Source organism: Acromyrmex echinatior, chromosome 1 (assembly GCF_024713525.1).
Source record: "Acromyrmex echinatior isolate Ae372 chromosome 1, ASM2471352v2, whole genome shotgun sequence".
NCBI lineage: Eukaryota > Metazoa > Arthropoda > Insecta > Hymenoptera > Formicidae > Acromyrmex > Acromyrmex echinatior.
Window position 1 is genome coordinate 2,011,239 of NC_141852.1, and position 25,396 is coordinate 2,036,634.

The window sequence follows — 25,396 nt, forward strand, 5'->3', positions numbered from 1 at the left end:
CAATCACGACGTATCTGTAGTTTTTGCTGTTTTTACACAAACAAAATGAATAATATGATTTATAAATCGATGCAATCAAGTTGTACGGATCGCCTTTATGAATTACTATTTTTTCTTTTTGTCATTTGTTAAATTAATCATATAATTATATATAAATAGCGAGTGGCCCACTTTGGAAAAGGGCTCAAATTGGGCCCAGTTATCTTATATCGATTAACCACAAGCCACTCACAACACTCCAGTGGGTGAACTCTATAGGCATCAGTCGCTGTGAGTGGCTGTAGTCAATCGCAACGTGGTCAAATGGAATACTTCCGAACATATCTGTATGACATTCGAAATCACACATTTGATTTAATTTTTTTCCGATAAATATTAAGCTATATATTAAGCATAAATATTCATAAATGGTAATATTTATAAATGGTAAATAGGTCTTGCGGAAGTTGCAGAGCAGATTAAAAAAGCTGGTGGAAAATGTTGGACGTATTGTTGCGATATAGGTGATAAAGAAGCAGTATATCACACTGCAAAAGCGGTACAGATTGAAATCGGAAATGTGAGTAAACGTTGCTTAAATCACTGACGAGATACTATTAAAAATCCTAAGTAAATTTTCGGCAGTATAAAAAGGCCCCAAAAGCCCAGAGATAATGGAAGAATGCTGACATTATGAATGTTGACAATTGATATAAATTTGCTATTATTAAGGAGATCCTAAAGCGAAGCTCGAACTCCGACGAAGTTACCAGAGGTCGCGCTACGCGCTGTGCATCTAGAGTTCTTCTAATAAGAATTAAGACATAAGACGAGAAGGACGCCATTATCGAAAACAGCATAATTCCACCATGGTTGACAATTAATAATTCGATTTCGCGTTCGCATTTTCTATACCATGAAACAGTTCACACCAATTCACAGATTCACTACCCATCGAAAGTTGTGGAAAGTAAAGAGACTCAAAATCTGATCAATCAGAGATCGGTACCTCTTATGACTTGACTCCTTACTAGAGGGACTATATACGAGCATTGACATGTCTTTATATACTACCACACCAATATCTCACGCAACCTATGCACGCAGTCGCACATTTGTGTCAATTTTCGTATAACAAATTCGTCGCGATAAAGCGTCTAAGTCTAATTCTAAGAACTGGACGTTGTTTGTTCGTGTAAACTACATATCTGGGAACCACTATTTTGTATGTTGCAAAGCTTTCATATCAAGCAAATATTATCATGACTTGACAGCTGAGATGCCATGTTACGCTAAGAAATGATAAAAAATATATAAATTTTGAAATTTTTGATCGTTTTCGGCATAGACTCCACTTTCCAGACATGTATTAGTGCGTATACTTCAATTCTAGAAAAGAATTTTCGAATCATGAAAGAGGAAAAGAATATTTGTTATACAATTATATGATTTAATAGGTAAAACAGGAGGCTTTAGAATCTTCTTAACATTAAATATTTGGCTAATACATTATTAAATTCGTGATTTTTTATTATACAAATGCTCCATAAATAAATATACATATTTGTAAAACTATAATATTTTATATGTTGCCGTAAAATTACAATTTTTTTCTCTACAATCATAATCTCTGTTGATAATCAAACTTTGACGATAACGCTCAAAAATCACAATTTTAAAGAAAAATCGAGTATTATTAAGTTTTAAATGCATATAAGCCGATAAACACGCGTCTAAAACTAATAAATCATAAAATTAGTACAATATTATCAGTTTTTTACTCTTAATCACTTCAATATTAACAAAAACGAGAACACCCGTAAGGATGTTCGGTCTTTAATATTATTTCGTCGGTGCTTAAACTTGTGAGACTTTCGTAATGCAAACGTGTCGTATATTGTATGTACGTACAGTAATGTATTGTTACGTCTTGACGATTCCACGATTCTTTTCTTTCGTGAAGAAAATCTATTTTTCTCTCAAATGCGAATAACGGGGTCAATAGCATGACGGATCGAATACTGATTTTTGATTATTATAAATTACTAGACTTCAATTAAAGGAAAATAATTATAAGTGTTCGATTGAAAGCACGTGCATTGGCCCTATAACTCACAGATAAGCCTGATCACATTTTCTGACTCACATATAAAACGAAAACTAATCACTCCTATTCTTTCGAAATAATTGGGAAACCTTTGAAAAAAAGAGATGAATCACTCATCCAAAGTCCAAGTACCGAATTGCATCACATTCCAATATACAGGGTCTGAAAAATCGCCAAATATTTCATGGGCAGATAGAGCGAACTAATCTGAGTCCTCTACTATTTTGTAAGTTTTCCCAACAATTAACGAGATATTAATCCTTAAAGATAGCCGAATACGCGCGCTTGTCCGGCCTACTACTGCGAAGTGTATACGCCTATCGATCGCTTGACGCGCGGGTCGAGCTATGGAGGCTTGCGACGGTGTGCACAACGCGGGGCGCTTGCCAATCTCCAACTCCTCGCGCGGCAAGCTATCGCGATGGCGAATATTCGGCGCTTCAGAAATTAATATTTCGAAAATCGGGAAATGATCGAAATCTTTTTGCGAATTCAATTTAGTTCGCTCTAAAGCGTACGTGTGTACATACAGAAAAATGTTACATATGTATAAATGTTAATATGACTTGTTTTAAATAAATAATAAGTGTATTTTAAAAGGATATTTGATAATTTATATATTTGATAATTATATTTGATAATTTTACCGACAATGTGTATAAGATAGAGCAGACTAAACTGAGTCGAAAAATTCTTTACCATTTTGTAATTTTCGCAATAGTTAAGATATTGATTATTAAAATATTAGTTTTCAAGAATTTTTTACTCAAGTACTATCAACTTTACAAAAAAACAGCAAGAAACAAAAATTGTTTATTTTGTTCTCATGAAGCTCTAGAAATCTTTTTAGAATTTGTTAATAAATCAACTTTTTAGTACTGCATTTTTTTATTAACAGCTATTTTTATCAAAATGAGAAAATGCGATCTAAAAAAATTCTGAAAAAATTCCTAGAGCTTTATCTCTAAAAGAAAAATATGAACAATATTTGTTTCTTGCTCTATTTCTATTGATAGTACTTGAGTAAAAAATTCTTGAAAACTAATATTCGGCGATATTTAGATTAATCAATATCTTGATAATTATTGGGTTGTTCGGAAAGTAATTTCGTTTTTTCCCGACAGAGGATTTAATTATATTTTTTCGAACCCAACTTCACACTTAAGCCGCATAATCATTATATGTTTTGACAGCTGATATAGCAAGGCTTGTGTGTGAAAAAGTTCAATTGAATCTACGCAGTAGTTTTTAATTGGTGCCCTTTTAAATATAGAGAGCAATAAGCAGCATTTTCGTCATATTTTACTTTTTTACTATAGAAAAGGTAAGAATGCTGTTCAAGCCAGAAAGAAATTAACCGATGTGTATGGAGAAGATGTATTGACAGTACGCCAGTGCCAGAACTGGTTTGCAAAATTTCGATCCGGCAATTTTGATGTCGAAGATGCACCACGTTCTAGAAGGCCGGTTGAAGCTGATAAAGACACGATAAAGGCATTAGTTGATGCAAACCAGCGAATAACAACACGTGAGATCGGTGAGAGGTTAAATTTATCGAATTCAACTGTTTATGACCACTTGAAAGGCCTGGGTTTAACCTCGAAGCTCGATATATGGGTTCATTTTCACAAAAAAAAACGAAATTACTTTCCGAACAATCCAATATCACGAAAATTACAAAATGGTACAGAGCTTATAGATTCAGTTTAATCCTCTCTACCTGTCCAGTTGGTTTCACAATTATCAAACACCTTGTATTATCAAGAAAATATTCTTTGTAAAGATAGTCATTATTCAGAAGAATAAGAATAAAACTTGCGTCTTTTCTTATTAGCACTAGAATGATATTTTTCTGCATGTACGTACACGAAATATTAATCGGTATGTAATGCAGGCTCGCGAGTCAAGAAATAATAACTATTTTTGTCATTTTTCTAGTAAAAAACTGATGCACTATCATTTCACACCACCTGGCGGTAGATAGCATGGCGCATTTTTTTTAGTAGTATCCCCAATAGGTTTAATCCACTATTGCATTTTAATGCAAGAATTATTCGAAGTGCTTTCCTCGCCCTCGTAAGCAGATTTCGGCTCTTCGAGTAATATTGCGTGTCGCGCGATGCATCATTTTTGGTTATAATAGTTTTGAAATTCTGCGAGAATTGTTTCTCGTGCCTCAGCTTCAGTACCATTACGAAAATGCTTGACTAAATCTTTGATGTGATCCCAAATGAAATAGTCGAGCACGTTAAGATCTGGCGACCGCGCCAACCAAATGATTGGGCCACCTCGACCCATCCACTTGTCCGGATAGCGCGTGTCTAATATGTCACGTACCTGCCACGCAGGAGTCCCGTCGTATTGGAAAATGAGTTCCCCCTGTTCGCGAAGAGGAATGTTTTCGAGAAGGGCGGGCAACTCATTCTCCAAAAAGTCGGCGTATACTTTTCCCATTAGACGTGGCGGGAGAAAGAAAGGACCGATCTGAAAATTATGACAAGATTTTTAAAAAATACGGGAGAGAGAGAGAGAGATAGAGAGAAAGAATTCTTTAAATTATAAATCTATTACTACTTACGATTCGGTTCGCTACTATTCCTGCCCACACATTGACCAGCGATATTGAAATGCATCTTGGCGAACAGTGTGCGGATTTTCATCTGCCCATAATAAATTATTGCGTGATTTAAATACGCCATTCGGTATGAACGTTAGTAGTATAACAGTGGCGGATTCTGGACCAGAGATACAGTCACCTACCTGCCACCAGGCAGCGCTGGCGTCGCGATCGCGAGAGGAACTTGTTGAAGATGGGTGGAGAGGGATGAGGGAAAAGAGAAGTAAAAATATAAAAATGCTGCGTAGAGAAAAGAAGTAAAAATGCAAAATGCTTACCTGATACTCCCATCCTCCGTTACTTCCTCAGCAGCCACCACCACCTTCTAATCGTCCTCTTCCTCATCCACCTCCTTCATTCACAGTCTCTTCTGCCCAAGCGGCAATCTCTGCCGCTTCAGCCTCTTCCTCAGCCTCTGTCGCCATCGCAACAAAGTATATTACACAAAAGCGTAATAATTCCTCCTCATCAGTTAAATCGAAGAAGTCCAGCATGAACTCGATCAATTCATCACTCATACAAGATGCGAAATTAAAAATCAGGAGGCTCTCATCGAGTTCATGCTCGATTTCCTCCTCCTCTTCGGAGTATCCTCACCGACAGAGACATCCTCCTCTTCAATTTTGCCGGCCTCCATGAGGAGGACATCCTCCTTCTCCACATCATTTTTTTTCGAATTTATAGGGCTCTCTGAATTTCATTTTTACACACACATCGTTTAAATATATATAAGTGATGATGTCCGCGCGCGGACAAGACGTGGACAAGACTACCACTGAAAAGCATTCTTCTCTGTAGAAAGATTGTCCTGGGATTATCTATGGCAGTCGATGTATATAGAACAAAGTAAATCAAAAGTGTCGCCGACAGAAGATCGACAAAATAAGGTCGTAGAAAGTTACCTTTGTTGTGCATAGAGCATCCGGCTATCAAATATTACCGTTATACAAACTAAAATATTAAGCAGCGCTGTCATCGCAACCGTGCGCTCTATCTCATATACTTGCCATATACTTACCATCTTTCTCTAGATACGTTATGCCATTCGTTGCGATTCATGTGCATCCTATACTTACGATTTTTTTTTCTCTCATTGCAGCTTCTTATGTGACTCCTTTTACTAATTCTCATACGCAAAATATATAAAGTGAGTATAGCAATATTATCAAACGCGATGATACCATCGCGATAATGCTCCCGGCACATGTAATATGATATGAAGAATATAGGAAGAAAAAGAACGAATAGATATCGCGAAGACGGAAGAAATGAATAATTTTAAACGCTAAGTTACACACAGTTAATATTTGTTTATTTTTCATACTCGTATACTACATACAAACATACATATACACACATATATATTTATATATATATATATATATATTATTGTTATTATTATTATCCACAGTATAACTAATAATTCACATTCAATATTTGAATTTTTATCATAAATCTTACGTTAGGTATTTGCTGCATTGTACAATATTTGTTATTTGACGCCTCTCGACATCATCAATGTAATTTAATATAACAAAAATGTGTGTGTACGACGTTTGCAATTTCGCAATCGTCGACGGCTTTATTAGATACCGCAATCGAAGGTTTTTCAAGGACATACTGCGACAAGTCACAACATGTTACGGCATGTTCCGCGATAACGTCATCAATGCGATTTGATATAAATGCGACGTTGTCAAATAGTGTATATGTCACACGATCAGATTTTTCACGAACATTCGATATGGTACGATATATCACAACATGTTCGAGCGGTGACATCATCATCAATGTAATTGATACAAATGTCATGTGACCAAGTAATTAGTAAAATGAGAAGATTTAGACGCGTCAATGCAAGCAATAACATGAAGCGCCATTTAATAGAGCAATTACCCTCACCGCGTACATCTTCTCTCTGAGTCCAACAAATTCAGTCATTAATACACTGTTGTTCTCGTCCTTCATTAGGCCGAGTACTTTTTTATTCGTGAGAGGCATACCCGTTATCCGCCGGATAATCGTGTCGAATCTAGTGATATCACGATATCAAGTTTCTTCGCATCGTACACATCGTCGCATTTAATGTGATAAATGAGACTGTCCGTATCGGTGTACATGATCTTGCATTTGTCGTGATACATCGGTAACATATACTGATGAAATTCGTACAAACTTTTGATATGTATGCACATATCCACGTAAATCGGCTTGTTGAACTTCACCTCTAGTTTGCGCATTTCGACGGCGATTAGATTTTCCGCAAAGATTTCACGCTGCGAAAATTTATTTTTTTTCGGTTTCGCGATCAATGCCTCCGCGCTGTACCATTCGTCCCATTTTGTTAATTTTACATCAACGTGATTGCGCACATTCTTCATGATCTTACCGAATACCGCGTTGTTCATTAGTTTATACAAATTTTTTTCGAAATCATTTTTCGCGCGCGTTCTAAATTGTGTATTGAGTTCAATGTAATCGCGGAGCTATAGAGATTGAGCAAATTGTAGCACCTGGTGGATCTTTGTTACGCGAAGACGAGTACATGCCGCAGGTTGTGATAGTGGGTGACGTAATGTTGCTTATCGTACAACGTCGCTAGAAGTTTATTTTCGCGCTTGCCGGACGGTTTATCGCGCGTTGGGCAGAAAGGTAGGCTAATATGTCGGTCGTGTAGATGCTGCGGATACTCGAGATTGACCTCGAGAATATAATCGGTAGGTGAATCCGGAGCGATCGTGCTCACGTCAAAGTTCGTAGCGTCTTCGACCTATCGAAATTCGGCGTATGGTAAAGATTGATACATCGTGTAGATGACTAGATTATTCATATCATAGTACATAAAGTACGACGGTTTCGATGGATCGAACGAACACGTGTACTTGTTATTAGCCTGCGCGTATCTGCCGGAACATTGACTGAGACCGCTGCGTATACCGCGCTCGATGAATATAACCATATAAGCAATTCGAATCTTACACGCGTATGTTTCAGCATGGCATCTCACGTGAAACCTGGCAATGTATAATAATGCGCGGAATCGAGACAGTAACTCGCGATGCAATTATTGCGGAAATTTTCGAAAATGTCGGCTAATAACAAGACATCAGTTTTCAAGTACAGATCACTGTACTCGCCAAGCGGATGGAGAATTCCAAATGTTCGCAGCGTGAGCGTAATCGCTCTCGGATACTGTATTACCTGTCAACGAACTGAAAAATAATTCGCGCGGTGGTAAGCGCGTGTCCTGCAATTTTTCGACGCAATCAATGTACTTGTACGGAAAGACACCTTTTCGTGTGAGTAATTCAAATTTTTCGTCTGATAATATTGAAAATTCGGAACGTACAATTTTTAATTTATCTTTGTCGAGATACGACGCCAATTTATCGAGACTTGCATTTAAAAATTTGCAAGAATCAATGAACCTTAATTTTACGCAATTTTTCTGAAAATTCTTTTCATTTTTGTCTTTAGTGCTATCGATATGTTTAATGAATGAAATATATTTTTCTTTGATTATCGATAGTACATCTACGTGTTCATCGTACGCGATAGCAATTTTCTAATTATAAAATGCGCGTCGTAGCCCGCTAAATTGTGAAATTCGACCGGAATATAAAACGAATTTTTAATTCAAATTACAATTCTCTCGAATGCGCTAGACTGCAGTATGTACCTGTGAGATGACAATGATCGCGAACCCACGTATCGTCCAGCGCGAACAGTTTCTCACAGATGTGACAACGTGTCGCATTACGGTACGCCTCCCATTGCTGTTTAGACAACGTTTCCATAGGCGGATATGATATTTTTCACGCGATGCGCCAAATCGTTGAGTTGTTGCGCGAACCACGCTGTACAGTCTTCATCACGACGGAAGTGATATGACGATAATGTGTCGTCGTACGTGTATTGCACGTAATAGCCTATGCTAAACGCTTCATGCTGTTGATACGCGTACGACGACGCGTCTTCCTTGTCGAATTCCGTCTTCCGTAAGATCGCACTCCAGATCGACGTAGACGATGAACGGCACTCGTTCCCGGTTGTTATATAGTTGTCGAATTCGAGCCACCTGTCGTCCTCGCTCGGCAGTCGGATGGCGCAGTTGTTGATCTTCTGGCAATCCACTTCGTGCGACTGTAATTTTTCGCACGAACTGAAGTAATGAAGGCACTTGCAAATAATAAAGAAATCATTTTTCTATTTCTTTTTACTGTTTTTTATTGACTATTTTTATTATACTTATTGATCACAAAAGTATTTCCTGCTCTCGTTCCCAGTAATTTGTGATCTTACAAGAATAGATTTTTTATCCACGCAAAGTGTTTAATATTGCCGTTGTGTGAATCTGGTAGGTATAGGAGATTGACATGCTTGTCCCTCTTGTCATTGGTGAGCCGCAGAAGAAGGACCTGCTTATCTTCGATGTTATACATGTTCATTGATATGTTGTTGAGATTTTCGAATTTCGGAATATCTTTTAAAATCATTAGAAATTCGATATCCGGAGATTCAACACTGTTGTGTAATGCGAGTATGATGATTCCCAATCTACATGTCTTTCTGCGGGGTATAGAGCGACTACCACCGACCACGTAAAGTATGCATTGTCCATCGAACGCACGTTGATCACCGCTTTCTTAAGTTAATTTATCGCGGCACCTCAAAGTAACATCCCGTGCGCATCGAATTGTGCTTATTCACATTCACTACTAAATTGAGAATTCGCGACAATACCCTCCCGCTGTCGCGTTCCTGAAATTCGTCCAATGATGTCAAGATGGGCTCGATGACGTGTTGCTCATACCATTCGCGCATATCGGTGCATCGATATATCTCGCTGTTCTTTGTAATTATGTTCTTATTAGCACGTTCATCCTTCGTCGGAAACTCGCTGTTGAACGCGGTGTTCACTTTTATACTGCTGTGTCTTTCTACAGTGTCTCGCACTCACTCGAGCACTACATCGCCAGCGTCTTTCAAAAACCGTCGCGGCTCGATGTGATTAGAGTTTATCACCGTGCCTGTCAATATACGACTCTCGAACGCTGTTTCGATCGCGTGCCATCGAAGTCCATATCCGACATCCACATGCACGAATCGTCCACGCAGCGAATCCTTCAAACTTTCGAGCCTCGCAATATATAATATGTGATCACTGATTGTCTCTTGCCAATCGATAATCGCGGGCGTTTGGCATGACTCTACTCTTTCAGAGATTCTATGACTCGTCGTATCGTTGTTCCCATGCGACGTACTCTTCAGCTGGGTCGCTTGCTCTATCAAATCGCGCTCCATGTTATCGCTTGCATTGACTAATGACGCGATGCGTCTAAATCTTCTCATTTTATACTAATTACTTGGTCACGTGACATTTGTATCACATTACATTGATGATGATGTCACTGCTCAAACATGTTGTGACATGTCGTACCATGTCGAATGTTCGTGAAAAATTTGGTCACGTGACATGTACACTATTTGGCAACAATTATCAACAATCGCATTTATATCAATCGCACTGATGACATTATCACGGAACATGTCGTGACATGTTATGACTTGTCGCAGTATATCCTTGAAAAACCTTCGATTACGCTATCTAATAAACCCGTCGACGATTGCGAAATTGCAAACGTCGCACACACACACACATTTTTGTTATATTAAATTACATTGATGATGTCATCGCGAGAGGCGTCAAATAACAAATACAATGCGGCAAAAACCTAACGTAAGATTTATGATAAAAATTCAAATATTGAATGTGAATTATTAGTTACACTGTGGATAATAATAATAACAAAAAAAAAATATATGTGTGTGTGTGTGTGTGTGTGTATGTAGTATATGAAAAATAAACAAATATTAACTGTGTGTCTCAGCGTTTAAAATTATCCATTCCTTCCGTCTTCGCGATATCTATTCGTTCTTTTTCTTCCTATATTCTTCATATCATATTACATGTGCCGGCAGCATTATCGCGATGGTACCATCGCGTTTGATAATATTGCTATACTCGCTTTATATATTTTGCGTATGAGAATTAATAAAAGGAATCACATAAAAAGCTGCAATGAGAGAAAAAAAATCGTAAGTATAGGATCACATGAATCGCAACGAATGGCATAACGTATCTAGAGAAAGATGATAAGTATATGCCAAGTATATGAGATAGAGAGCATGGTTGCAGTGGCAGCGCTACTTAATATTTCAGTTTGTACAACGGTAATATTTGATAGCCGGATGCTCTATGCACAACAAAGGCAACTTTCTACGACCTTATTTTGTCGATCTTTTGTCGGCGACACTTTTGATTTACTTTGTTCTATATACATCAACTGCCATAAATAATCCCAGGACAATCTCGTTGCAGAGAAGAATGCTTTTCAGCGGCAGTCTTGTCCACGTCTTGTCCGCGCGCGGACATCATCACTTATATATATTTAAACGGTGTGTGTGTAAAAATGAAATTCAGAGAGCCCTATAAATTCGAAAAAAAATGATGTGGAGAAGGAGGATGTCCTCCTCATGGAGGCCGGCAAAATTGAAGAGGAGGATGTCTCTGTCGGTGAGGATACTCCGAAGAGGAGGAGGAAATCGAGCATGAACTCGATGAGAGCCTCCTGATTTTTAATTTCGCATCTTGTATGAGTGATGAATTGATCGAGTTCATGCTGGACTTCTTCGATTTAACTGATGAGGAGGAATTATTACGCTTTTGTGTAATATACTTTGTTGCGATGGCGACAGAGGCTGAGGAAGAGGCTGAAGCGGCAGAGATTGCCGCTTGGGCAGAAGAGACTGTGAATGAAGGAGGTGGATGAGGAAGAGGACGATTAGAAGGTGGTGGTGGCTGCTGAGGAAGTAACGGAGGATGGGAGTATCAGGTAAGCATTTTGCATTTTTACTTCTTTTCTCTACGCAGCATTTTTATATTTTTACTTCTCTTTTCCCTCACCCCTCCCCCCCATCTCTAACAAGTTTCCTCGCGATCGCGACGTCAGCGCTGCCTGGTGGCAGCTAGGTGGCTGTATCTCTGGTCCAGAACCATCACTGTTATACTAACGTTGCTTCGTCCGTCCATAGAATGCAGTCGGGGAAAAAAACATTCCGCCGACACTGTGCGAGCAATCTTACGTTACATTTCGCTAACAGTTAATATTTCTTAAAAAAACAGCGAAAACTGATTCTATAAAAATAATACAAATACCTTCACAAAAACAGATATTTTTTTAAAATCACAATCTTGTCATAATTTTCAGATCGGTCCTTTCTTTTTCCCGCCACGTCTAACGGGAAAAGTATACGCCGACTTTTTAGAGAATGAATTGCCCGCCTTTCTCGAAAACATTCCTCTTCGCGAATGGGGGGAACTCATTTTTCAACATAACGGAGCTTCTGCACGGCAGGTACGCGACATATTAGACACGCTATCTCGAGAAGTGGATGGGTCGAGGTGGCCCAATCATTTGACCGGCGCGGTCGCCGGATTTTAACGTGCTCGACTATTTCATTCACATCAAAGATTTAGTCGAGCATATTCATAATGATACTGAAGCTAAGGCACGAAAAGCGATTCTCGCAGCTTTCAATACCATTACATCAGAAATGGCGCATCAAGCGACGCGCAATATTACTTGAAGAGCCGAAATCTGCTTACGAGGGCGAGGAAGGCACATCGAACAATTCTTGCATTAAAATGCAAGAGTGGACTTATTGGGGATATCACTTAAAAAAAAATGCGCCATGCTATTTACCGCCAAGTGGTGTAGAAATGATAGTGCTTCATCAATTTTTTACTAGAAAAATTTACTACAAAAATAGTAATTGTTTCTTAACTCGCGAGCCTGCATTATACCGATTAATATTTCATGTATGTACATACAGAAAAATATCATTCTAGTGCTAATAAGAAAAGACGCAAGTTTTATTCTTATTCTTCTGAATAATAACTATCTTTACAAAGAATATTTTCTTGATAATACAGGATGTTTGATAATTGTCAAGCCAACTGGAAGTAGAGCGGATTAAACTGAGTCTACAAGCTCTGTACCATTTTGTAATTTTCGCGATAGTTAACAAGATATTGATTACTAAATATCGCCGAATATTGGTTTTCAAGAATTTTTTATTCAAATATTATTAACATAAATAGAACAAGAAACAAATATTGTTCATTTTCTTTTCTCTAGGAATTTTTTTAGAATTTTTTAGTACCACATTTTCTCATTTTGATAAAAATAATTGTTAATAAAAAAATACAGTACTAAAAGGTTGATTTATTTAAAAATTCTAAAAAGATTTCTAGAGCTTTATGAGAACAAAATAAACAATTTTTGTCTCTTGCTGTTTTTCTGTAAAGTTGATAGTACTTAAGTAAAAAATTCTTCAAAACCAATATTTTAATAATTAATATCTTGTTAACTATTGCGAAAATTACAAAATCATAAAGGACTTTTGAACTCAGTTTAGTCTGCTCTATTTTATACATGAACATTATCAGTAAAATTATCAAATATCCTTTTAAAATACACTTATTATTTATTTAAAACAAGTCATATTTATACACACACATATGTGACATTTTTCTGCATGCACACACGTATGCTTTAGAGCGAACTAAATTGAATTCTCAAAAAGATTTCGATCATTCTCCGATTTTCGAAATATTAATTTCTGAAGCGCCGAATATTCGCCATCGCGATGGCTTGCCGCGCGAGGAGCGAGGAGTTGGAGATTGGCAAGCGCCTTACGCCGCAAGTCTCCATAGCTCGGATGGCGCCACTTGCCAAGCTATCCCCGTTCCCCACGGCCTGCGTCAAGCGATCGGTAGGGGTTTACACAGTAGTAGACTGGATGGACGCGCGTATTCAGCTATGTTTAGGGATTAGTATCTCGTTAATTATTGAGAAAACTTACTTATTGGAATTTACAAAATGGTAGAGGATTTTTCGACTCAGATTAATCCGCTCTATCTGTCCATGATTTAATATTTAACGATTATTTCCAGACATCCTATATATATATATATATGGCCCTTTGGAACACAGTCAGTTATAAAAATTTTCCGAGCAATCCTAAGTGATATTTCAAATCAGTCGATAAGTTTAATTGTTCCAAGTGCGGAGTTCTCAGCTCAGTATAATCCAAGAAAAATCAACAGTCCACGTTAAAGATGTTTCATCTTAAGTTAAGAGTCATCACTAAGACATCCGAGACTGCCGCTATAGTTCGCTACTACCTCCGCTAAATAGTAAGAACAAATTTCCTTTTTTTTTTCTTTCTCATGTTACTTTAATTTCAAAGTTATATGATTATTAATATTCTCTCGCTCTCTTCTTCCTCGATCTTTTCTCTCTTTAACCACAGACGCACTCTGCCTCGATCTTTTCTCCTAACAAATTACTTAAGCAATAAAGCGCTTCAAGTAATTCTCCTTTTTCTTATCCAGAATTACTTAAGGGAGAAATGCTTCAAGTAATTCTTCTTTTCCGTTTTCACAGTTACTTAAGCAATAAAACGCCTTGAGTAACCCATGGTTACTCTCCCTAGAATTAAATCATAACTCCTGGAAAATCTATCTGCCCTCCCTTCCCTTATCTTCTCCTTGTACGTTCTTATAATTATCCATCATGGGCACTAACGAGAGAAAATTTTAATAGATGGTCTGGCGGAATAGACACAGAGCAGGACGCAAGAAGCGGGCCAAACTCGAGAAACTCAGAAAAGTTAGCGTCCCAATTAGATATTTCAACGTTGAAGACAAGCTCTCGCTCTGGACAGCCAAAAAAATTCGAAGACATTTTAAAAAATTAGAGGCATTACTCGAAGAAGATCAGAGTCAAACGCAAGAGGAGCTTGCAGAATCATTGGGAGTAACTCAACAAGCCGTTTCTGCACGATTGAGAGCCATGGGAATAATTCAAAAACGAGGAAATTGGGTGCCTTATGAACTGAAACCAAGAGACGTTGAAAGGCGATTTTTCACTTGCGAACAGCTGATTCAAAGACAACAAAGAAAAGGTTTTTTGCATCGGATTGTGACTGGAGATGAGAAGTGAATATTCTACGACAACCCCAAGAAGAAAAAATACTACGCTAAGCCCGGTCAATCGTTGCCATCGACCTCAACATCAACACCAAAGCCGAACATTCATGGTTCGAAGATCATGCTCTGTATCTGGTGGGATCAAAAGGGTGTTGTTTACTATGAGCTGCTGAAACCTGGCGATTCCATTATGGGCGATCAGCCCATACCAGTATCAGCTACAATTGATTCATTTGAGCCGTGCATTGCGAGAAAAATGGCCGGAATACGAGCAAAAACATGATAAAGTTAATTTTCTTCATGATAAGGCTCGGCCTCATGTCGCAAAAGTCGTAAAAAAATATTTGGAAACGCTCAAATGAGATGTTTTACCGCACCCGCCGTATTCTCCGGACATTGCTCCTTCTGATTACTGGTTGTTCGGAAGGATGCAGCACGATTTGGCAAGTCATTGGTTCACTTCTCCAAAATTGGATCGCCTCCAAAGACGAGTCATTTTTTCGGAGACGGAATTCGAAAATTGCCTGAGAGATGGGAAAAAGTAGTAGCCAGCGATGGACAATACTTTAATTAATCTGTTCATTCATTTTGTTTTGAAATAAATGCATTTTTGAACACAAAAAACGGACCGAACTAATTTGTACTCTCAAATTTGTAACTTGTAACTTGTAAAGCGTACATCCGGAGACATATATATATATATATTATATATATCTGTATCTCGTCTACGCGTGATACAGATTACTAAAGCCATCTATTGGAAAAATAATGGATTTCTTTTTACTACACCTAATATAATATATATATATATATATATATATATATGTTTCCGGATGTATGCTTTATAAATTACAATAACTGTGTGTGTGATACATGTGTTGTTTTTATATATATAATATATATATATATAATATATATATAATCATATATATTTCATATATATAATATATATATATATGTCTCCGGATGTACGCTTTACAAGTTACAATAACTGTGTGTGTGATACATGTGTTGTTTTTACAGAAATCGATGTTAGAGAAAAATACAGGTTTCTGTGTGAATGTGTGTGTTTATATTAAAAGGGAGGAGACGAACTTCTTACAGATTCGATGAGACGTTCAAGTGATTGGTATATCTTATTGTAAGATGTGTTGTCTTCCGGAGGGCCTGGAAAGTGAGAGAGAGCAGAAAATTCTGAGTTTTGATTATTATTATCGAGGGGAATAGAAGCGGGAAGGGAATTCGAAATTCAAGGAAGGGTCTGATATATATATAGTTATGTACCAATATCTAAACAAGTTAGCATTTATAATGATATATACTTTAATTAAATAAACATATATATATATCTAAATGATTGCTTAAATTTTATTTCGCCGCACTTCCGATTCGCTGCGTCTTGACAAAAATTGTACAGGTCCCTGATCAATCCCTGATCAAAGGGATTAAGTTCCTTGATCTAAAAGAGGATCGACGGATGCACAATCTCGAATTAATAGCGTCGCGTATTGACGTTAACCCACATCTGGGACATAATCAAGTGTGTCCGACTTGTGGCACCCGCTTCAGAACGATAACCACAAGAGTGGTGTCAATTGCATCCTTCCTTGGTCCCCCTCCTAATTCCTTCTTCACATCGAAATAAAAGAATCTTGGGGCCTGGATGTAACGGTTTCGAGGGGGGATGTATTTTACTTATGTTGTTTTTCTTCTAGACGAGGCATTAAAAAGATATGAAAGTTATTTCTTTTAATGAATATAATTTTCTTTATATAGTATGATTCCCTCTCTCTCTTAATATAATTATTCTACATATAAAAATATTAAGGTAAAGGGTTTGATAGGTCTCAACCCATAGTATTTATGAGATATTTAGTAGTTATTTAGTAGATATTTTATACTTTATTTTGGCATATGACATATGGTATATGACATAAAATATTAAATATCTCGTAAATTATTAATTTTTTGATAATCGTGCCTTTTAATACTTTTATGAAAAGAGTAAAGTGAATTAATTGTTAAAGAAAATACATAGTTATTTATTTAAAAAAGTATTTATTTTACCTACTTACTTTTTTAAGCAACTATTTGATTTCCTTATATCGATTGATTCACTTCGTTATTCTAGCTATTTATAAAAGTATTAAGGTATGATTCAATATTTTTCCATGATCTCAATATTTTATATCCAGAATCCATACAGTATCCCAAATAGTCAAGTCTGTCAAAATCATATTATGTACTATAATTTGTTACATACTACGTTGACAGAACTCGAGTAGCCGAGCATGATCTGCCGTCTCAGTTAGTGTTGGTAGAAATTTAGCAGAAAACGAACAGTTCCAATATCAAAATACATTATAAAAAATTTTGTAAAAATTAAGCAGAAATTTTTGACATAAAAACAATATATTTTGAATTTACATTTCCAAGCAGAACATATAATCAAGTCACAATAATGTCAAAATAGCATTAAAATGAATCAGAAATGAAAATAATTTTTAGTGATCATTTTGGAATCATTTTGACATCATTTTGACTTTTGTTCTGCTTGCATGCTGACAGAATATATCATCAGAAAAAACTCATCATAACGTGATATCATGATATTATACTGGCAAATGTCGTCAGAAATCGAATTTATCTGCTTGCACGATATGACGGCAAAAATATGGCAAAATGAAGCATGCGCTGCTGTCTCAAAAAGTAACAACGAAAACACATCAGAAACACGGCACGGAAAGGTTATATCGGATCATAGTTCTTCCATTTACCGCTATACGATGACTACTACGATTGGTAGTTTATCTATCAATATTTATCTCGTATTTAAATTTCTGTCATGAGCAAATATATATAAAGATAGTACAATGCGGCTAGTAAAAATAAAAATATGTAGTATTTTCCTACCAGTTTAATTTTTAACACAATTCTTATAGGGAATTCAGAATATTGAACTGATTTTTTTGGAAACCAAGCAATAATTTTCTCAAAGTAAAAAATTGAAAGAAGGAATAAGAAGGATGGAACATGGAAGAATGTTAGATCAGACGCTTTGTCTCGCATGCATCCGTGGGAATGGGATGAAGCGAGTCGAACGCACCTTTTATAGCTCTGGAATATGAGTCAACGTCCTGAAGGGACGCTATTCCAACGAGCAATGCGAACGTCGGTCCGAATTTTGAGTCAAGGAAATTAATCCTTATAATTCGGGACCAGGCCATATGCAATCTCTGATAAGCGATAAGGGAGTCGGTACGAGGTCTTACGATTCTAAAATAAATGCAGATTGAGGCATGTCATATTAAAAGTATTCTAGTTTATTATTAACCCAAAAATTTCTTAGTATAATATAGTATACAATATTTTAAAAGTAGACATATCTATATTTGTGACTAACATATTATAAGAAAAATCTAGCCTTTTAACAAAAGTTGTATATTATCAGTTACATCTCTGCATTGATAATTATTATTTTAACATGTTATAAGTGTAAGTTATAATAGTATTCTTGAATAATCTTGTATTTTTAATTCTTATTGTAATATTTATTTTTATAACTAATTACTTTGAGCTGTTATACATTGCGAAACGCGGTAAATCATTAATGGCAGAATTGCTAATTAATTATATAAAAGATTAGTATACATGTTTTTGCTAAAGTTAAATCATGAGTGAGCATAAGTCTACCGTGTGCGTGCGTGTGCGTGTGTGTGTGTGTGTGTGTGTGTGTGTGTGTGTGAACGGAGAGGCGATAAAGGAATTAGTTCATTTCGTGAATTAAAACGAAGAAAGAGGCGAAGAGATTATAAAAGAAATTTACGGGAATGAGATAAGGAACGGGTGATCGCGAGAGGAATACTGAGATGTGAACATGAAATGGCTGGCCAGTTATGACATTTCGAATTTGTTTTATTGTTCAAAATAATCGAGATCGATTATGTAGACATCTGGTGGGAGAGATTGTATTGCACGTAGAAATCGGTTAATTAAGAACTCAAACGAATCGTCGGGATGAATAAGGAATTCGTTTCGCGGTGGAGGAGCGGTAAACTCTTCCAGGAACTCTATACTCGAGATCGAGTCAGCCGGTGACAATGATCGAGGTGATGAAAAGATGGATTGAATGGAAGAATCGGGGAGTTAGAGGTGAGGATATCAGGGACGATTCGCTCCATCAGAGCGTTCGAAAACGCGGGTGACGGAGATCGAGGAGAAGATGAAGGAGTTCGAGGAGGAGGTGAAAGAAAAGGAGGAGGTATCGCCTCTAACGCGTCTTGGTTAACAAAAGAATCAGCGAAACCGGTGGTGGAGGCAATGCATCCTCAGCTGGGTAACTCCAATTTCAAGAAGTCTCAAGGTACTTCTGGTACGCTTGGTCCAAGAGTCTCCGCGCTTCACAGTAGGCCCGATTTCTAAGCCAACCCTTGTTGGGGCGGTTTAAGCATGGCACTATGATTTTGCGTTGGATTAGACTTTGCGGTGAATATACAGATATATAAATTAAGGAGGGATTACTGCTACTCTGCAAGTTTTGGCTTTCGAAGATGAAACATCGAAACGTTAATTCTATTGTATTCGCTTATCGGAACTATTATATGTACATCAAGGTGGATGGAATAAATAATTATAAGATTCGCAATAATAATTGCGTTGACTCCCACAGCTTTTATTATTTTTTATTATTTTAAATTTGTGGAGTCCTGTCTTTAATTAAATTAAAACTTCTGGTTTGTTGGTCATTACTTTTTCAACAATCAACATCCCAATATCCGATTCATCACAGAAGAGAATGGTAAACTTCCTTTCTTGGATATTCTTGTCACAAAAAAGGCTGACAATATCCTGGGCCATTAAGTATACAGGAAATTAATACACACTGATGAATTGTACTTATATGTCGAGTCACACCATCACTCAGCATAAAAGCAGTCGGCAATCCACTTACTTAAATATAGAGCATTGAGTATCTCTGATAAAGAATTTACAGACAGAACTACTCGAAACAAATCTTACAATGGAACGGATACAATGAGAAAAGTGTGAACAGAACACTTAGCAAACATAGGAACAGGACAAAAAAAACTCAGACATACAAGAATCACAGGAAGAATTAAACAAAAGAAGCTTTTCTAACAATAATAAATATTAATTAGCGAGCAATGAGAGCATACACAGCGCGGTAGTTGGAGCAATACATAAAATATATTCACTATAATTTTACATTACTTGTTGATAATAAATTTCTTGAACATTTCGGTTTACTTTAAACCATCATCAGCAATACCGTATAATTTTCATAAACAATATTCCAATCCGCACATGTTGGAAACGGTCACTACGTTCAACAGAGGATGAGCCTACTTCTTAACTAAGAAATAGTTAATTCTTTTCGTTGGATAACCAAATGAATAACCTCCGTCTTTGCAGATCACAATTCGAAGTGCAACGTATTATGTTATAATATATAGAAATAAATTATAGACATATTTACAGACATATTATACAGAAGTTTTTCTATTCTCTCATATGTAAAAGGAATAATTAACCTCAGCAGGATTTTTTAAACAAATATAATATTTGAACCATTTTCAAGCCTCAAGAAAAATCGAGCAAATCCTGAGAAATCCAAAGATCGAAGATCTCTACTCAGTTCCACAGGAGTATACAAAATACCCTGCTCTTACGGAAAAGTATACATCGATGAAACCGGAAGAGTAGTCAATATGCGCATAAAGGAACATCAACAAAATGTCAGGCTGAAATCACACAATCAGCATTAGCAAAACACAGCATTGAGACAGGATACCAAATATAATTTAATGAAACGGTTAACTATTATAGCTATAACGATATCATATTTTACAAGGAAATATAGAGAGACTCTAGAAATACAGAAACATTCAGACAATTTGATTTAAAGATTTAGAGATTCAGGTTAGGATAAGTAGGATATGGAAGACTGCTCTCTTGACAAGCCAAGAAAGTGCCTCTTCCCGCTTCCTCTCTATACCCTCGCCCTCCTCAACAACGTCTATAAAGGGAATTCTCCGGAGGAGCAGTTTAGTGTCAGTGCGCTCTTCACCCTAAAGTGAATAATAAGGTTCACGAAATGTTAGTATTAGTAGTGGACAAAGTCACTGCGATAATCCGCATACTTTCTGGTATCTTCGAAAAAAATACCCGTAAAAGCATTAGTAAACTTATTATTCTCTATTAGTTCTTAAATGTTGTTGGTGTTATTATGAAATATTTATAATGCGTAGCACGAAGTGACGCAGTACGTTTTATTATTAGGTGTACAAATAAGTTTCCGCCATTTGACAAAAGACGGCGCCACTAGCAAGCTATGATTAAAATTGTCTGATGTAAAACATTATATCGTAAGGTTGGACATCTGTCAACAACATAACCTTGAAATACTAGCGATTTTGTATCAGCATCATATATTTTTTTTGTGTGAAAATGCCGAGTTTTGAGCCGAATAAGCGTCATTTGCGGGAACTTTTGATTTACTTCTTTAATTTGAAGAAATCTACAGCTGAGGCTCATCGATTGCTTGTAGAAGCATATGGTGAGGCTGCCTTAAGTGAGAGAAGTTGTCGTGAATGGTTTCAAAAATTTAAGAACGGTGAATTTGACGTCAAAGACAAAGAACGTAGCGGAAGGCCGAAAGTGTACAAAGACGTGGAATTGGAAGCATTATTGAATGAAGATTCATGCCAAACGCAAAAAGAACTTGCACTTACATTTTGACTTACATCAATAAAACATTATGTATCGTTCTTTCACAATAAATGCTTAATTTTTGATAAAAAATGGCGGAAACTTATTTGTACACCTAATAATATATTACTAGCATATAACATTTATACTTTGGTAAATATTACCATCATGTTGCTGTAAATGTTATTGGCCACGGATAGCACATTGATGATAAGTTAGTAATTGCCTTCAAATTACTATCGATTTACTGTGAATATGCTATTAATTAGACGGATGACAAATTGATAACACGAGGGTGCTTTTTTACCGTGAGTCTCCTCGCTTCTCACTAAATTCGGGGAGTCTAAAAAAGCACGAGTTCAGTGAAAGGCGAGGGGACTCATGGACATAAGCCACCTCAAAATGAGAGGAAAAACGAGTAGTCAAAACTGAAAAATCAAAAAAAAAATGCAATACCCAAAGTATGGGCGGAAGCCGACTGCAAACCGTTTATAACAATTTTTTGCATAAACCGGATCGAAAAAATATCAAGAATAAAAGTTTCTTGTTCTCGAATGTAGAATCGAATAGCACTTTTAGTTTAAAAAAAATGGGCATTTTTAAACAATTTGTTTAAACAATTATTGTTTGAATAATCAATTTTGCAAAACGAAAAATTACGGATAATTTTTTTTTCGCTTATGCTATGAATCACATATTTAGCGCTGTATTAGGCATGGTTGTATTAGGCATGGGTTAAATGTCTAATATACTATCATCAATTTACCGTCAATTTATTATTACAATTAAAATTAGAATTAAGTTTAACAAGACAGACATAATGATGTCCTAGTTTTGAATATCGAAATTACTGCATGATTTTCGACAATATGTAAGACACACTGCATTTAGCTATTTAAGTAGTTTTTAAATACTTAATCAAGAAAAAGTAAGAAAATTTATTAAATAAATAAATGTTTCTATAGGTAAGTCTGTTAGTAAATAATGCTGGATATGTATACGGGAAGACTTTTATGGAATTGCCCGATTGCGAAATTGAACAAACTTTTAAAGTGAATATTTTGTCACATTATTGGGTGAGTATTTAAAGAAATTTGTATTTTTAAGTTTTTTGCAAAAGTTGTTATACTACTTTCGATTTTTATATTTTATCAGTATTATTTTGCAGATTACAAAGTCATTTTTGAAAGATATGATAAAAAATAATCATGGTCACATTGTGACAATAGCGAGTGTTGCTGGACTTTTAGGAATTTACAAGTGTACAGATTATTCTGCGACAAAGTTCGCCGCCATTGGATGTCACGAGAGTCTCTTCACTGAACTTAAAGTATGTAAGACTATAATTATCGAGTAAAGTAAATAATTTCGTATCATCATTCTTACATACTCTCCTCCCCCCCCCATACATTACTAATTATTATTTTATTACTGTATTTTAAGATGCATGGATACGAAGGAATTCATATGACTTTAGTTTGTCCCTACCTCATTAATACGGGAATGTTTAATGGAGTGAAACCTAGGTTCGTGAAAATATAATGTTATAAAAAAATTAGTGGAAAGACAATCATTCAATTATTTACACATACAACACTTTATAATAAATAATCTTCAAACAGATTGATACCAATGCTTGAACCGGAATATGTTGCTGAAGAAGTAATCGCGGGTGTTTTAGCAAACGAAAAATTGATAGTATTACCTAATATTCTAAGATACTTACTGCCATTTAAAGGGTAAGTTTATTAATAAAAACATTATATATATATATATATATACATATATATATATACATACATATATATATATATATACATACATATATATATATATATACATGCATATATATAATGTTATACTCATATATTATATATATATAATTGTGCTTTATCTACATAATATATATTATTCATATACAATATTTATGGATAAATGTACATACGTATGTATGTATTTATATATATACAAGATGTATATACATATATATGTGAAAATTATTTATATTATTATTTATTATAGTTTATTACCAATGAAGATAAGCTGGGCATTAATGTATCACATTTTGAAAGGACCACAGATCATGATGACATTCAAAGGTCGTGAATCAAATAATACATATAATGATAATAATAGTGCAATAAATTATGAAGATATACATTAAAGTTGTACAGGATAAATATATTATAATTTTTTACTTTTACATAAATATTATATATGCTTGTGAAATATATTTTTTTGTTATCTCTTATACATGCATCTTATATGTAAGTATTACAAAATTTTTATTACATAAAATAGAAAATTATGTAACAATTTATAGTAAGTCATAAAAATAATTCAATCCTTGGCCTAATTCCCAAATCGAAATTCCTGTACCCAATTCATTAGCAAGTTCTACTCGAGCCTTAATTGAATATAACGTAGGGTAGAAAACATAGCTATTACCTGTAGCTAATCTAAAATAAATGCATTAATTTGTAAACATAATATTAAAAAAAACAAGTTTTTTTATATTAGGTGTTGGAATTAATTCGTAGCGTTTTACAAGTGATGGGAAGTACTTTCATTAATGTATTTTTTAATGCTCATGTGAAATAAATAACATTCTTTCATTAAAAACGCTACGAATTAATTCCAACACCTAATATATTTTTCATATCAATTACAAATAAGAAAGAAAAAGAGAAAGAAAAAAGAATAAGAAAGTGAAGAGAAAAAAAAGGCAGAGAAAAAGAGGATGAAAAGAGATTTAAAAAAAAAGAGTAAAAAAGGTAGAAAAAATACGAAAGCAATAGATAAGAAAAGAAAAAAGAAAGCAAGTAGGAAAGGGATTGAGAGACAGAGAATCAAGACAAAGAAACTTAAAATAAGAACAGATAGGAAGAAGAAAACAGAGAAGACAAAAGCACAGGTATAAATAAAGGAAAGGAGTTGAGAGACAGAAAAAACGGAAAAGAGAAATAGAAAGAACAGATAGGTTACAATAATAAAATATTACTTCGGTTCAAAGAAATGCTCTTTGCTGCTGTTATCCCATCGAATTTTTCCTTTAAATGACTTTAATATATTCAAATATTCAGAGGCGAGAATTGCCTTGCCACCCTCTGGTGTATAATTGTAACCATAGAAATTAATACCTAATAAAATTTGAGATCGTCTATGGTTATTTTTCTTTGGAGCTAAAAATTCAACACATTGTCTGATCCAATCGAGAGGACTATTTGGACCTGGCCTTTGAATACTCGAATAATCATAGGTCATAAGCGAAAAGGCGTTTACATATAATGCTAATTCATCAAACTCTTGCTTTGAAAACAATTCAACTTGTGCACTAAAAGAATAAGAGTAAAAAAGATTAAATTTGTAATAGTATATTATATGCATTATTATATGCAAAAGTATTAAGTACCTTCTGGATGGTGGTATTGCTAATATAATATCTAAATTATGTTTCTTTAATTTTTGTGCAATGAATTTGACTACAGATGTAACAATTGATAGATTTGCACCTGCAAATATAAACTGATTCCATATTTCTAAGACATATCCGTCGAAGTGAAAAGTCTGTAAACACAAAATGTACATATTCTAATAGATAGAGAATGTATAACAATATATATGAATGTGGGCTAAAAAGTTTTGTCTCCTGTGTTATTTTAGTTAAAATATTATCTCCGTTTAAAATCAGCAGATTGTAATTTAAAATAATCTTTCAATCTCAAAATTTGGCATGAATCATTTTTATTTTGTTTACTTCAACTCAGTTAAAATCATCATATCTGTATATAAAAAAATAGTTATATCATTGTAGAGATAAAAAAGAAGATATTAAATTTTGTGATTTGACAATTTTTTTGTACTGTTACGAATAAATTGATCGGTTTTTACATTAAATTGTTGTTTT

The 25,396-nt window shown here is 35.3% G+C and overlaps 2 protein-coding genes across 5 annotated transcripts in view; one reads left to right on the forward strand and one right to left on the reverse strand.

Moving 5' to 3' along the window:
* The window catches only part of LOC105151697 (estradiol 17-beta-dehydrogenase 11), a 35,192-nt gene extending 11,383 nt beyond the window's left edge, over positions 1-23,809 (forward strand). The window contains exons 3-8 of the mRNA XM_011065538.2: positions 435-559; positions 22,455-22,565; positions 22,658-22,819; positions 22,933-23,015; positions 23,112-23,228; positions 23,512-23,809. Coding sequence (XP_011063840.1) covers positions 435-559; positions 22,455-22,565; positions 22,658-22,819; positions 22,933-23,015; positions 23,112-23,228; positions 23,512-23,653 — 740 coding nt within the window. The 3' untranslated portion in view covers positions 23,654-23,809. The remainder of the gene's footprint in view (positions 1-434; positions 560-22,454; positions 22,566-22,657; positions 22,820-22,932; positions 23,016-23,111; positions 23,229-23,511) is intronic.
* LOC105151690 (chitinase domain-containing protein 1) overlaps positions 23,650-25,396 on the reverse strand; it is a 95,089-nt gene continuing 93,342 nt past the window's right edge. For 3 of the 4 annotated variants that reach the window (XM_087404378.1, XM_087404370.1, XM_087404360.1), the window contains exons 5-7: positions 24,902-25,080; positions 24,491-24,823; positions 23,650-23,948 (exon numbers count right to left, since the gene is read on the reverse strand). In XM_087404378.1, the coding sequence (XP_087260504.1) occupies positions 23,807-23,948; positions 24,491-24,823; positions 24,902-25,080 (654 nt within the window). In that variant the 3' untranslated portion in view covers positions 23,650-23,806. The remainder of the gene's footprint in view (positions 23,949-24,490; positions 24,824-24,901; positions 25,081-25,396) is intronic. The other variant, XM_087404362.1, reaches the window with a different exon arrangement.